The sequence below is a fragment of the Lissotriton vulgaris genome, chromosome 2_1, assembly GCF_964263255.1.
Source record: "Lissotriton vulgaris chromosome 2_1, aLisVul1.2, whole genome shotgun sequence".
In the NCBI taxonomy this organism is placed as follows: domain Eukaryota; kingdom Metazoa; phylum Chordata; class Amphibia; order Caudata; family Salamandridae; genus Lissotriton; species Lissotriton vulgaris.
This window is the reverse complement of record NC_141687.1, coordinates 945650631-945666938: the sequence shown is the minus strand read 5'-3', so window position 1 is coordinate 945666938 and position 16308 is coordinate 945650631. Positions and strand designations below refer to the sequence as shown.

Here is a 16308-nt window from a genome sequence, read left to right as displayed (position 1 = left end):
TAAGGAGCAAACAGAAATGCAAACTCTACAAAGCTATTGACACAATACCTAAAGAGCAACTTAATGTCTTGACTACTAGCAAACAAAATAAATCTAACCAAATAGCTAGAGGCTTTTCATTTGAAAACCTTATAATTTAATGGGTTTCTTGAAAACGAACGAGGATATACTGATGGTTACAGACATAAAGGAACAATAGATAGATCCAAAGAACAGTCTTCATCTGACTACATATTGTCAGAAGCTACAGCATGTTCTATCTAAGCAATGTACTTCTTGTCCATTTCATAACACTTGGAAAAATAATTTGCCAATATCACTAGCTGGCAGGTGAAGTGAATGGTAAGAACAAACACAGTTTGCAGTATATCTGTAACACTGAATATAAAAAACTACAGTGTGCCTTCTTAATCATAAAATGCCACAAATGTCTCTATAGGGTAAAGGCTAATGTAATTCAGTGATCGAAAAGCAGATGTTTCGACTGGAGAAATGAGTTAAAGTTCGATAATCAAGACATTTCAACTATATATTTATTGTGCTATCAATTAACATAACTTTAGTACTGTTGTTTTACATGCTTTCGAAACATCCCCTTATTATTATTATTGTTGATATATTTATCAACTGTGTTGGAGGAGTGCTGATAATCCGCTTGTCATTTCAAAATCCTTGGATGTTAAGCAGTTGTAAGAGCCCTGCCTTGTTACCGTTGTATTGGTGTGGGTCCAGTGGTCAGGTGTGGTCAAGGGTTGTTAGCCAGGGTTGGGCAATGAGTGACGAGAGGTAAAACTCATACGCCTAGGGTAGCTCAGAGTCCGGTCTAAATAGGAGGTAAAACATCAATCTGGCCGTTGTCTGCAAAGGAGTATAACAGGGTCTAGTCTACCAAATCACAGACAGGACAACAGTCATGGACCTAAAATGATGTTATATGCATTGATATTCCCTAGTTACTAAGTGCTGCACACTTGCAGAATGGATCTTTTACCGTGGTATAAACTACAAATCCATCCACAAATGTCTTGCCACTTTGAGAAGATGGAAGGACGAGTTGACCTATGAAGGATTTGAACTACTCACTGATCATGTCATGTCAACGAAGTTAAGAGATTTATGATATAGAGACCTTTAAAAAAGCAATTCAACAGACTGACATATTAACCTGCTAAGTTATGGCAACACTCTCGGCTTAGAAACAAAGATGAAACTGAAGGACAAGTTACAAGTTTAGCAATCCTTGGCTATTAGCCAAGCGCTGCTAGCCTTGCAATCGCCCACTTGGAGGTGTAATACTAGGAGTCTGCTGGCTACTGCCAGGGGGACACACCCAGCCCTGGCAAGGGGCACACTTAGGCGGCTGGCATGCAGACCTAGTGCCCTTGTGTAAGATCTAGGCTTCACCTCATGGGCATTTAACGAATTCTTTAATCCACGAGGGTGTCTCATACAGTGTACTTAGGCATCAATAAGAAACTGGCGATTGCTCTAAAAGTCTTTTTTAATTCTACTCTTGTTATTGCAAAAAGCATGTGGTGCCATTTTCTTTAACTTATTGCTACTCCGCTTATGTTAATAGTATTCTCCAAATTGTTTACTGTTCTATGCTTAGGCTATTCCTGCAATTGTAAACGTTCTGTACAGTGGTATGGAATTATTTTACTGGATGCCTCCTTCTATTACTGTTAATGCAGACGCCTTGCAAGGCGCTTCGAAACCGTGACGAGTGGGGTCCGTGCTATAGAGAACAATACATAAAGAAAATAGTGAAAAATAAGGTGTCACGAACACCGACTATAACAAAGTCTAAGAATGACGGCTCAGCTCTGGGGGCCTTTCAGACCAACACTTGCCGTGCTGATCCACTTGGTGGCGCTCTAATGCTGCCTAACCTTACAACAGCCTTTGAAATAAAACGAGCTTGAGAAGTTAGGGACAGCTATTGGCACTTTAGGTCTGTAAGCAGAAACGCGGGCGTTTGACATTGTATCTCTCGTTAATATTTGGAGAACGGCAAGTGAAAACAGTACACCCGTTCCCTTGGAGAGTTACGCCGTGGCCTTCACAATCACTCCTGGCCTTGAAATGACACAGGTGATAAGGTTCATTCACTGCGACCCCCACCCGTCAATAACTTTCTCAGTGAGTTTTTTTTTAATTTATTTTATGCGTTTTTATATAGCGCGGACTTTGCCCGAAGCGCTTCACAATAGGAACAGTAATGTTACATGAGGAGAAAATTACAAGTAGGCATGTTACAAAAGCAAACGTTACGTTACACGAGGAAAAAGTGACAATTGTGCATGTAACAAAAGCAAACAAGATACAAGTAGAAGTAGGAAAGGATACCTTACAAGAGGAAAAATTGACAAGTGTGCAATTTACATAAGCATACAAGATACGAGTAGAGGTATAATACTGCAATAAGTGGCAGTCACTCAAAACACAAGAACACACTAGGAAGGCACTTCTCTAGGCATGGAGTACAGCATTTCCTATAGTGAAAGAACTTCCTTGAGGGAATAGAGAGGGTGTGAATTAGATTTGGAGGAGTCTTTGAAGGAGGAGAAATTTGAGGTCAGTTTTGAAGGACTGGGAAGAGGTGGTGGTCCGGAGCGAAGGCGGAAGTGAGTTCCAGATTATCACCGAGTTTCCTGAAAAGGATTGGCCCATCGAGCTTTCCTTTTTAAAAGTGGGAGGCTCAAGCAATTACTTTTCAGCATTGCGTGAGGGTCTAGAGCCTCCACAGAGTTTCAGTTTATTTGCCAAGTAGCGAGGAGAGGAGGAGTGCAAGGATTTGTGGGTGATACAGGCAGTCTTGTAGATAGATCTTGCCACAATGGGATGACAACGCAAGGAAGATAAAATGGGTGTAATGTGGTCGCTTCTTTTGGCCCCATATATGAAACGAGCTGCTGAATGGATAACCTATTTAAGGGGGGGGGGGGCAGGTGGGATTTGAGGAAGAAGAGAATTGCAGTAGTCCAATCTGGAGAGGACCGGCGATTGGACTAGGGTTTTTAGGCCTACCTTTGGGTTCTCATATAGCAGGGTAAGGAAGGTCTAAACAGTCCACATTTCGTGACAAGATTTTTGACAGAAAGAGCCTCCTTCTGTTAGAAATCACACGTGTCGTGATTGGCAGGCCTATGGGAGTCCAAGCACAGAAAGGACTGAGTAAGCAGGGAGTTTGAATACCTTTGCACACATTCTGGTGGACCGAGCAAGAAGCTTTCTCCACTGTGAACAATTCAGGCTCAAACTCTTATCAATCGCTACTATAGCCCGGTTCACAACCTTTGTGCACTCGCTAAAGTGCACAGTAGGCAGAAAGTCTGAGTTCTTGCTTTAAAAAGTGAACAGCAGGCAGAAGGTCTGAGTTCTTGTTTTAAAAAGTGAACAGTAGCCAAAGTCCAAGTTCCTGAAATTCCTGATTTAAAGACTCCAGGTCAGCATATATTTCTGCACACAGACCAGACGTATTCATATGAACAACCTAAACATCTAAATTACTTTGAAATTGTGTGTTCGTGATTCCCTTGTTTTTATTTCTTTCACGATGTTCTCTAAAATGAAAGCTCAAAATTTCAATGTTTTATGTCCAGTGCTATAATACCGTCGGCGAGTGCGCTTCATAACAATATGTAAGTAAATAAATACAAAGTGGCAGTTGTGTGGATGGTCTTGAAGTTTTTTTTTGTTTAAAAATATATATATATATATATATATATATATATATATATATATATATATTAATTATAACACAACCAGAAACATTGCAGCCAATGCAGGAAAAGGAATACAGACACTCTGAATATTAAACAAGCATTTGCAATGCAATAGATTTGCATTTGCAAGAGCATAAGCTATTGGCATTGTAAATGACAATTGATTTTATATATATGTTGGTTTTCAAAACAGATAAATAAAAAGCATTGCCAATTACAATGCCAATAGCTTAAACTCTCGCAAATGCGAGACCTATTGCATTGCTTCCTGTTTCTGTTCGGGCTGCTGGTCTCCAGATGGAGAGCAGAGGCAGCCATGATTGAAGCGGAGGGAAGAGGCAGCTGCAGCCAAAGAGAATGAGCAAACGGAGAGGAGAAGGAGTCCGCTGTATTGAGCCCCGCTGATGAAAAGAAAGACGCATCTCAATTAAGTCTATTTTTTTCAATATTGAAAGCTTTTGGTAAGCTGCGCAGCACGCCAATTGTGGCGTGCTGCTTACTAAAAGCTTGCAGTATTAAAAAAATAGACTTTGGCGAGCCATGTCTTTCTTTTCTTCGTCACGGCTTGCCAAAGTCTATTTTTTTCCAATATTGTAAGATTCTGGACAGCAGCACAGCAAGCCACCTGTGGTAATTAAAGCGGGCGCTGCTGCAGGAAAGCATGTTGAGCCTGCAGTAGGAGAAAATCCTTAACACGTTCCATGCTCATGACGAGCTGAGCTCATCATGAGGCACGGTGCTCCGGTGCTCATGAAGAGCTCAGCTCGTCATGAGCCGTGGCAAGCTCACACGCGGGGATAATTCCCCTGCTGTGCTGAGCGTACCACGGGAACGGGTGCAGCTGTGACGAGCTCAGCTCGTCATGAGCACCGGAGCGCCGTGCCTCATGACGAGCTCAGCTCGTCATGAGCATGGGGGCGCTGTGCGCGTACCCGCCCCCCAGCACAGCGGGGGAATTACCCCCCGCAGCGAAGGGGTTAAAGAAAATAGAGCTTACAGACTGTAAATAAAACATACGTGTAACTACATAAGTAAAAGGACCAGCCCTCATGGGAGGTTACAAATGTAGAAAAGGCGGTACTAAGGAGGGATGATTCAGAAGTCAACATTTGCAAAGGACAAGGACACAACCCAATGAAAAATATGGGAGGAGAATTAGCGGAGCTTGAAGTCCATACCTAAATACAGCATGTCTCGAAGAGACAGCACAAGTGGTGCCTAGTCGAGACCTAAAAACAGTCAAAGCAGGGCCAAACCCATTTAACTGTGGCAGCATAAGAGAAGGTGGTAGAAGAATGTGGTGAGCAACTGTGCTTAGTGCCATAATGGTGGGGGAGAAATGCCCCAAGAGGGCAAACGTGGGGGAGGGAGCCCAAGGTATGCCATAGATAGGATTGGAATGATGGCTAGATACCACAAGGGCAGGAGGAAGATGGGGGCTAATTCAGAATATTGCTCAATCGTGGCCTGGCAGAAGGCGTCTTGGAGCCAGGGCGAAGCGATGGGGTTCTGTTTTACAACCAAACTATAGCGATACATTGTTTGGCAAGCACTAAATGCAAAGAGGCGAGACGTCAGCATGAGGGTGGGAACGCTGAAGTGTCGCCCAACAGAGCAACGTGAGGAGGGAGGAAGTTGTGTATCTGGGATGTCAGAGAGGGACTGAAATGTTATGCACTTAGGAGTAGAATGTGTGTTCCATGTGGTTGGGGTGGAGCGCTTGCCAATCATCTACCAGATCAAAGAGTTACATAATATGAGTTAGGGTCAAGTTGGCACGCGGTGTCGGACGTGGGGGGAATCAGAGGACCTTGGAAAGAGAAATGTTGAAGTCTCCCTCCTCCCCCCCAATAATGAGCCAGTTGTGATATTTGGAGCAGGACTGTGCTATATAGTCAAAGAAAGAGAGGTCTTCGATGTTTGGGCTGTGTATATTTATCAAGAGGAAGGGATCCCCGCCGAGAATGCCAGCCAGCAGAACAAGTCTGCTGCCAGTATCTGCAATACGTTCTACGAGGAAAAAATTTGACAGATTTCCGTACCAGAGAGACCAACCCTCTGGAGTAAGTCAAATAAGAAGAAAAGTAGCGTAGTGAGCCCCAGGATATAACAAACATAAGTAACCAGGTGGGAGCTATGTATCTCCTGTAACATTGCTATGTCAATTTTATGATGATCGAGATAGGTCAACACCTCCCTGGCATTATGGAGGTAATGCAGCCCGGGCATGTACAAAACACAAAAAAATGACCACTGGGAGACTGGACACCATGGGCCTGGGTATCTGTGGGAGAGGGCTGGGCTGTGCCAGGGCACCTACGCAGCAAGTGAAAATGTATGTGTCTGAATGCGACTGCAGGAGCATTTAAGAGAATTATTAAAAACAAACCACAGCAATCCCCGAAACGTCCCTGTTGACCCCAAACGTCAGTACCTGAGCTCAAAATACCCAGAGAACCCCCAAAACAAAGGGAAAGAAAATAGACAAGCTTGGAGAAGAATCATTGATAGCGCTAACAGAAAACCAAAGGGCAATACATGCAAGTCATGGGGGGGGGGGGAGGGAGTCCAGAGAGCGCAGCAATGCCCAGAACAAACAGGATAGCCATTGTCACAGTCTCAGTTACACCCCTCACCAATTAGATTGCAAGAGAAAGGATGATCCAGTCAAATGCTATAATATGAGAGTAGTGCCAAGGCGAGGTTCAACACACAAATCAGCAGCAAAGGCAGGTGAACAACTGAAACTGCTCAAATGAGACAGGCCCCCCGATGAGGAGGGGCTGGTGTCGGGCCGCAGGAACACGTCGTCGTGACATCAGAAAAGTCATACAATGGGTAGTTCATGCAACATGTAGTTAATCATAGTCATGGAGGGTGGAGCTACCTCGCCAACCATCACCCCGGGAGGGAGCAAGGCTGGATGAAGTGGAGAATCAAGCCCAGGCGGGGGGCTGTGATGTTCAATGAAGTCCTGAACCATCAGCGGGTTGCAAAAAGAAATGAGCCTTACCCTAGTGTTCCAGTCATAATTTAACAGGAAAGAGCATTGATTATTTCAGAGCCTGTGATTGAAGGATCGATTTTACCTCTAGAAAAGAATGGCATGCTTGATGCACTGCAGGGACAAAGTTAGGGTAAAATGAGATCTTAGCAGCCTTGTATTGAAGATCCGGGATGTCTTGGCTCAGCCGTAAGATCATTTCTATGTCCCAATAGTTTAATATTCAAGCTATGATTGGGTGAAGAGCTTGGCCTGGTTTGGGACTGGGTGCAAGAGTGAAGTGAGCCCGTTCTACAATAAAAACATTGGAAAATTTGCGCAGCCTAATAGAGCATCAACAACATTTTGAACAAATCCCTCATAGTTAAGAGTTGGAGGCGGACTCTGAAACATCCAGTATCCTAACATTATTTTATCGAGAACTGCCCTCCAAATCCTCGTGGTGTCCTTAGACGCGCCCCAGCTTTTGACACCACAAATGGCCATATTTGTTTTCCGTACTCCACAAGTTAGGGTTTGGGTCTGAGTTCACCGACTGGGTGCGACTTCTGGCGACATTTTGGCAAGATGCAAAATACTGAAATAAATAAGCACTGGCAAAGCCAATATTAGTTTTAATGAGCAAACCCCTGTAAATGCAGACATTCATGAATGCTGATTTCAAGCACAAATTGTGTTTACCACATTAAAGTCTGCCAGTTGAATTTACAGTGCTGGGAAATAAGTAGCAAAAAACAATGTTTGCTCTTTAGAATGCATGTAGAAGATGGAGAATGGAATGGACAAACTGTGATGATAAGTAGTATGCCTATGACATTTAAATTAGTCCCTCGTGCATTCAAATGTAAGCACGATGTGGAAGGTACAATGATACACCAAATAACCAAGAGAAAAAGTAAAACTCCTCTGGTTGGAGCCAAAGCCCACTCTATGCACATTGTAAAGAGAGGTCAACCAAATGTCTTGCAGGTAACTGCTCTGTGAATTGAAGCTTTTCTATCGCACAGAAGAGGCTACACAGCGCTATAGAAATGGATAAGTGTTACAAGGACCCACATCAGTGGCATTGTTTTCCCTCATCTCAGATGGATGGAAGGCCACATTGAACCATGGAGATTGAAGCAACAATTACTTGATGCACACTATGGTTAGCAGTGACTGCTTGGCCACATGAGTTATTCGAAGCCTGATGTCACTCACATTTCATTGAGATAACTACATGAGTCTCCCTATTTCGGTCTGGGCAAGCTAGCGGATTCTAATAAGATAGTTCAGTGAGCTGAGTACCTGCATAGAGACCTGCAAAGGCTAACTCAGACTCTCATCAGAGGGTGGGCCATTAAGTACCACTGGTTTGGATAATAACACCTGCTCTCCAATGACTACACTCTATTTCAATAATTGTGCAGTTTCCTAAAAAAATTGCTGTTTTAGAAGACACAGCTCTTCAGCATTACATACAAAACTAATTATCGCACTATATTTCTCCCCAAAAAAACGTACAGTATCCTTCATTGTTACTGCTCTATACATTTCATGCACCAGACTAAAAGCACTGAACAATAGAAAAAGGTACCATCCTAACAAGAATTTTCTTTCCACAAATATAAAAAGGGGTTTTGATACTCCTGCGTCCTTAAGTTATGGAATACTTTATTTGAGTTGGTATCTTATATAAATATAGATGAGGCCAATCCACTTATTAAATTGGCAAATGATGGGACAGTAAAGTCATCCTCTTAACATCTCATCTGTTTTTAATTCCCCAAAGGCACTTAAGCCCAATAAAGCTGCGGATATATCTGAATAAAACATCTCTTTCAATTGTCTTGAAAAAAACAAATCTGTTAGTATGCTGTCTTATATCGATTACCTTACCATATGGGTTCTGAAGTTCAAAGAAAGAGTTTAATGCAAAGGTCCCAGTACATTCAAACAGCATTTTTTCATAGTCACCGTTTTGTTTACAGAAAAGTAAAAAAAAGTTAATAACACAATTTCCCTTCTTTTTGCATGTAGTGGAATTCTCGGGGCAAGCTCAGTTAATAATTAGAAGTGTGCTGCAATTCACTCCCCAATTGTGAGCTCCACAGAAACTTGAAAGACAACTCTGGCCCACGCACTTTACAACAGAGCCAGGGAGAAGCCTCCGTCTTGTTTGCGCGGAACACTATATACGCAACCATTAATATTAGTTATTGCCGTAAACTATCTGAGACTGTATTGAGTTTATAAAATGTATTAAAGAAGGCATAAAAAAACTGGAATGTCTCTGTGGACTTCCATAAGATACAAGATGGACAAAGTGAAAATCCATTGGGCAGTCGTCAGTGCATTGCACCAAGCATGTCAAACTGAAACAATTGAGGCATATGTCAGCAGTCAGGATGTCCCATGGTGAAATTGGGGATCCTAACAATTCTCAGAGGTTAATGAGCACTGAGTAAGGTAGCTACTCGGAGAGATTGAAGCGATATTTATATAGGCATGAATAATAGAACTCTGAAAGTATCTGTTGGGATGGGAGTGTTTCCTACCTGATACACAGTTATGTTTCCTTGCCTCGAGTGCCCAAATATGTGTACCTAGGATCCTGTTTTTTTTTCATTTTAGCCTAGCCGCACATTAATCTAGTTTGCGCACAGAGATCCAGGTCTGTCCCTTGATGTTAAGTGAGGTCCTGAACCTGTCACCAGGAGGGGAGAGGAGCACCTCTCCTCAATGTACAGGAAGTGAATTACTGTCCCTATCATAGATTCAGCACATACAGTAGTGGTGGCAGTGTAGCGCACTTTGTTAATCCACAGTTGTGGCCAGACCTTTTTATCTGTGTCACTCAAATGGAGGCCCACTCATTTAAAGTTCTGATTATATCTGATTATCCAGGTCCTAGTGCTAACATTCAAGGATTATGCATGCATGTTTTGTGCATGTGGCCTGCATTGTACATTCCTGGTGTGTCTAAGGAAGCCAGAGTAATAGAGGTGAATGCCCCAAGCCCGAATTGCTGCATGAGATGAAGGCAGGGTTGTTCTTCCAGTCAGTGAAAGAGTGATGCTGCCATGCTAATGCTGTAAGGGGAAAAACCTAGACAATGAAGAGAGAGCAAATGAGTCAAGGCTCCTTTAGAAATTTAATGAGGCCTTTTGCCAAGTAAGGAGCTGCTGATTAGTATTCCTAAAAGACTGACATTTGGTAGGTGTTGGGGCAAGAGGGGGAGGTAGGACTGCAGACTCTGTTGTGCAAGGTTAAGAGGACTCCTTAGGGGAGGCCCGCATTTTGTTATTTTGAGATTACATGCTTCAGTCTGGCTAATGATAACCAGGTGTGGAAACCTCACAACTTTTTGTGTCCCTGTTGTGGGTGCTACTGGCTGGAGACACCTTGCTATGCAAAACATCACTCTACAAAAAGTATTTGTCTAGAAAGCAGCCTTCAATAGACACTTGGAAGGAGGACCACCTCAAACCGGTTCTGAAAGAGCAGTCAATAGATCTACATCTCCTAACTGCTTGTTCTGTGTAAACTTGTTGCTCCAGTACAAAGTTCACTATGAGCAAGGAAAGAGGTGCTCTACACAGTATTCAGAGGACTGCTGTGCTACCAAAGCTGGTGTCTGTCTGGTGCCCAGATTCACAGCGGGGGAAGGGCTATCACTCAAATCTACCCTTTACTGTAAGAGTTGTTGACCTGTCCTAAAGTATCAAAAAGCCAGCCTGCCTGAAATGGAAGGAGTCTTCTAACCCTGCTGGGGAAGTGATGGTCCAAGAGGAGCAAGGTGATGTGTGACCCCAGCGTGGTGAGATTTACAAGAAGAAAAAACTACTGTTGACAGTGATTTGCATTCCACAGTGTCAAAGTGCTGCAGTCAAAGCCCCTGCAGTCAAAGCCCCTGCATTTCCTGGTGGTAACTTGTAGCATGACCAAAGACTGCTGGAGCCAATGGTGATGCTCTAAAACATGACCAAGCAGTCATGCTAGAAGAGAAGTAGCTGCGTGTCCTGAGCCGTGAGGCTAAAAAAGAAGTCTGGGCATGATCTGAGCCATAGTTCCCAAAGACAAAACTGCAGTGTCACTTGAGCCGCTGAAAGTAAAAAAGAAAAACACAGCAAAACCTGCTCTACATTCACAGAGTGTGGGACTTGTGCTCGGCCTTGCCATATGACAGAGCTGCACCATTTTGTGACAGACCTGCACGTAGCCATACCATCCTGAGGCTGGCCTGCGTGTAGCGCCACTATCCTGGACTTGATTGCCCTGGCGGGGCACCACTGATGTTCGAGCACATACTTAGCAAGCCAGAGTCTCCCGGAAAAGCTATGAGGAGACACCCCTGTCACCGGAGAACATGGAGCAGATACTTCACAGGAGACGCGACTGCCAGGAGAGACTCTGACAAGAACTGATAGCTTGCCCTCATGCAGAAGTAAGAGCAAGCAACTGGAGAAGTCGGTGGGCACCAGAATTTACCGACCCGAACACTGACTAAGAAACCTTATTTGGTGAGATAAAATATAGTCAGAGAGACTGCATGCATTGAGAGGCTATGGGGTAAATAGATCTGAGCCTGGCACTGGACATGGAAGGGAACTGCCTATACTATAAAGGGGGACAGTTGCATTTTGCTTGTGTCGTATGAGTAATATGTAGTTCTAGTGTTCCTTAAAATACTTTTCTTCTTGAAAGTAAAGCACTGTGGTGGATAATCTTTTAGTACACTAAGGTGTTCTTGTTGAGTGCTAAGCTCGAGGATCCTCACACTACCACCCTGAGAAGCAACTGTTCCCCAAACCTTCCACTGCCAGAGAAGTGCTGAAGGCGTTGTCCAGAACCCAGTTTGAAGAGCCAAGCAGAACAGGCTTCAGGTCAAAGGCAAATAACATTAACAACTATGGTTGAGGCCCAGTCGCCCCTGTTGGTCTTCTTACTCCCTGACAAGGGTCTGTCCAATATCCTACTCCTTGCAGATGACAACTACAAAGTCTGCAGCAACAGATTTCAGAGGGTTGAAAACGGATGCTCAGGAGCACACCTTAGATAGTAGCCCCAACAAACAATGGAACACGCTTCCAGTAATCAATACAAGGAAAGAATATTGGGAAGACCATTCACTGACAACTTTGCGAGTCAGATTGTTTGCTGTATGTGGGGAATATAACGAAAGGCTCTCCTTTCAAGTCAGACCACAGAAACTCTTATTAGTTGGTGAGATAAATAGCCTGACACACAAAAATTATTTAAAACAGAAGAGTGTCCACTTTTGGTAAAGAGCACGTCAATGCTTAAAGGGTTTGCAAGAGTATAGAAATATAAGTGGAGTACAATCGACTGCCACTGGCATATTGAGGAACTTCACCTGAAATACACTCCGACCAAAACGGGAGTGCACACAGAGCTCTTTTTTCTCCTTTGCATAATTTATGTATCACTCTAAGCTTTCAAGTAGCTCAGTTTCACTGATAATAGTAGGCCTGCTTATGACTGGACTAGGTTATAATACTCTGCTCAGCTTTAATGAGAATGAAATGATTGACAGGAATTACTTTGAATTTATTCGAGATGAACTTGGTTCCAAAATCCAAAAGCTGTAAAAAGTCGCCTTAGAATGGTAAATGTGATGTTTTATTTTTACGATATTTTACTAATACAACACTAAAAACGCAGTCAAAATACAGGACTTTAAGTGGATTATAAACGAGAGATGGAAATGGATTTATGTGTTTAATTTAAAATGTTCTTTGCTTATGGTAGAACTTTTAAAAAGTTGCCTCTTCTTTTTTGACATGCTATGTTCCTTATGTTTTCAATGGGTTTGACTTCTCACTACATTTATGTACACTGTACGGTACGACTAGGTGTATTATAGTAAATTCAGACCACTTATGACTAACGTCACCCGGCCTACATATTATGTACTGTTAGCACAAACTGGGTAGACAAAGAAGATAGCGCACATGACTCCAGGGCACTTTTTGTTTCGGTCTGTGATGCTATAACAGTTGAATATCCACAGCTGTGGGTTTGTTCTGATGTCAAGGTCTCAGATTTGTCAAGTGCCAGAGTGTTGTAAATTCATACTTAGCTTTATATGGCTTCTTGGTTTCTTTAGTCCTTTTTCTGTGTTTCTATCTTCTTACCTAGCTGTGTTCTATCTGGTGTGTTGGGATTCTAGCCCTTGCAGTTGGTCTGGTCAGCTGTGAGGCTTTGTGCTCTGCTGTCTTAACTTATTCTTTGTAACTTAATAAATCCAACCTAACTACTAGAAGACGTGTCCTGCTGCCTACTTAAGTTATGTGCAACACAGAGCAATCCCGCATTCATTCAATCTGCGGAGATAGTGAATTTAAAAGGCCTTTACCATGCAGACAGTGCTTTTAATAGGCCGGTACTTAGCGGTACTGAGTACCGGCACTTGTTCATTTTCTCGCATCGAGTACCAGCACTTTTCCTTGAATAAGGAGAGTACCGGTACTCATGAGGGCCTGGTTTTGATACAGGTAGTGCTCCTCTCATCAATCATCTCGTACATCGGCAGCCCCTTCCACTCTTAATCACAGTGGATGCCTGGACCAGGCTCGTACAAGAGTGATCTGCATATGTTGCTCTGGAAGCCATCAGAGCAGAGGTGTGGCTGCAGGGAGGTTCGATTAGCCTTTGTTTTCACATAGCAGGGCAGAGAGGTGGCTATTAAATCTAATGAACAAGGGTGTGAGAAGCATTTTTTCAGTTTAACACGGTGCTACAATGATGCTTCTGCAGCAGAAAGCGCTATTTGTAAACCGCTACCAGACTTTTTAACACAAATGTGCCAGTACATCTATCACAAGACAAGATGTTGAGCACTATGTAAAAGTCAAAGGCTTGATATTGTGCATCTTCAAAACACATACAAGCATTTTTTACAGTTACTGATGCCTGTGGATGGCCGAGAATGAAAAGAGTGTCTGATCAATTGCTATCTTTTTTTGCAGATAAGCATTTGCTAATCGTATGACACAGGAAGCCAGTGCCTTTCTCTTAAGTAAGATTGGGGCACCATAAGAAGCAAGAAAGTGGATAACTCTGGTGGTTAATGCACTTGCTAGAAAGATCTGTGTGCATTCTAATCTAAGGTTCAACTCACAATTAAATTGCATTGAGGGTCATTGTGCCTGCTGGAAAGCATAGCATGCAACATGTAGTTCAGAGATTTTTTTATGTAGATAGCTCAGTAGGTTACTGTTTTTGTTGCATAGATCCTTGCCTTCCCTGTAGGTCACAAGTTAACATCCTTGGCATATATCTTAGTGAACTATGTCCTTGCAGCAAGGACCTGCATGCAAAAACAAGAATATATATATATATATATATATATATATATATATATATATATATATATATATATCTATCCTTGCTGTTTTTTTCTCAATCTTTTCATATTTTAAGGTTGCTAAAAAGGGGTTACTTTGGGTAGTAATAAACACTAAGTAAGTGCTGTATAAATGGAAAAAGCTAATGGACAGATACATCTGATATTCTAACAATGCATTTATTGCATAAAAACCTTAGAAAGGTAAAAAAAAATGTAGCCCCGCCCCTTGTTTCACCTTTAGCACCACCCTTCTGCCCGCCCCAAGGTCCACCCCCAGCCTATCCCTCCTTTTGATAAGTGCCTGCACTTATTTTTGTCCATTTAAAGCACTACATGCAGACATAATAGAACACTTCTAAATTTACAGAGAGCTGTGTAAATATGACACACATGAAGATCAGGATGAGAAAAATGGTCTCATAAGTCAAGTCCCCACGAAACGTGAAAATCGATGACGAAAAAACTACATAGCGAGACAGGGAAGAAGTATACACTATCATTATTACGATCTTTTAATAGCTGAAGTGATAATGAAGCCAGTTAAAAGAGAACTACAGGCTTGTGAGAAGTCAATAGAAAAAAGAAAAATAGAGCACCAAATCAATGTATAGAAATTACACCTACTTCTCTCTAAGGATTGCATTTTCTCTCCTTTGGCGGTGTCAATATTTAAACAATCATATACTTCTTTATCACACTTGCCCGTATGAACGCAATTAAATGGCACATACTTGACCATTCGTCTTTGCGCTCGTTAGCGAGACCAAGGACTGGATGTACATGTTTTCTAAGTACTTGTATCACTCACTGACAGGTTCTGAGAGAAACTCGCATTGCCTTCAGCATCAGCTCCTGAGCTCTCATTCGTGCCTGTCATGAACTCACCCTCTGGGACTCCGATCACTGTATGCACAATTCAAAAGGCAACTGTTGCATGAACAAAACTAGAGCAACACAACGTCTGGAAAAACCAAATACTCTTAGGGAAAACAAGATCAGGTAAAACGCGAAATGTAAACAGGGACTGCATAAATTACACGTATTACCTTAAGGGTTTTTACAGACATTGGTGAGAAGTAATGAGCCGAATAGCGACCCATTTTCGAGTCGGTTGTGATTTAATATCGGGTCTGAGATCCGACAGGACCAGAACCACTTAAAGCAGTGCTGCTCTCCTATTCGAGCACTACTCGGTCTTCTTATCTACTTAGCTTTAATCCATTCCTCCACTTTTTCATTAACGCTATTCCTGCTCTCACGTTACTAATTACCTCATACTCAGTGTTACATTACCTTTCGTGCACAGGCATTAAGCCTCCCTTACATCTTTACTCCGGTACAGCCCTTTCACGCTTGTTAGTATCTCTGCTTTCCCGTTACTTTGCAATCACCCCTTCCTTACCGACATCCGCGGACACACTCTCTCTCTATTAATAAGACATTATATGTATTTCATTGTTGCATTCCCCCATGCGCATTACCCCCGAGGGTGGTGCTTTCGCATACTTTGGTTTTCATAAAACACTGGAATTTTCTCTCCCTTCCACCCTATAGAATTACCATTTTTTTGCTCTCCGTGCCGCGGTTCGCCTGTCTCGACATGGCGCCTCCGCTCCCGCTCTCTCCTGGCTAGTGACTGCTGAAGACAGTAAGGCCAAGGGACGGCTCCTGCTCCTGGGTCCACAGAATAACAAGAAGAAGCGACCTAAGGACCAGGTTGTGTTGACAGCTCACTCCGGAAGCAAAGCGTTGTTGGCTCAATGGCCATGCGCAGCACTGACATGAAGGAGGGGAGAGGGGGAGGGTCCATTAAACTGAGGGAGATAATGTAATGTAGCGGCCATCTTTGAATAGACTAGTGTATTATTTCATCCGTACATATTTATTATGAATGTCACATAATAAAGTGCAGTCACTTTGAAATGAAGCTTTTTATTATGGTGATGATTTACTGATATATTACTTTGATTATGTATTTATTTTCAAATACGTTCTTAAGTTTGCTTAAACAGGTTAATATATTTAAATTTTACATACAAGTACGTTTTTGTGTAATAACACGTTGAGTAAGATTTCAGTTGATAGGATTTCGCACAACGCTCTATTACTTTTCGTCTTTGTTTTAAAACCAGTAATGGAAACTTGCAGAAATTGTCCATCTTTTATTTGCATAAACAGACGCCTTTTTCGCCTACTTTATTACCGAGATCGTAAACTACTAGAGT

At 42.5% G+C, this 16308-nt stretch overlaps 1 protein-coding gene across 1 annotated transcript in view; it reads right to left on the bottom strand.

Annotated features, from left to right (window-relative positions):
• The window catches only part of TRAPPC3 (trafficking protein particle complex subunit 3), a 114097-nt gene extending 98255 nt beyond the window's left edge, over positions 1-15842 (bottom strand). Inside the window, exon 1 of the mRNA XM_086956492.1 lies at positions 15644-15842. Coding sequence (XP_086812618.1) covers positions 15644-15685 — 42 coding nt within the window. The 5' untranslated portion in view covers positions 15686-15842. The remainder of the gene's footprint in view (positions 1-15643) is intronic.
• Positions 15843-16308: the final 466 nt, after the last annotated feature.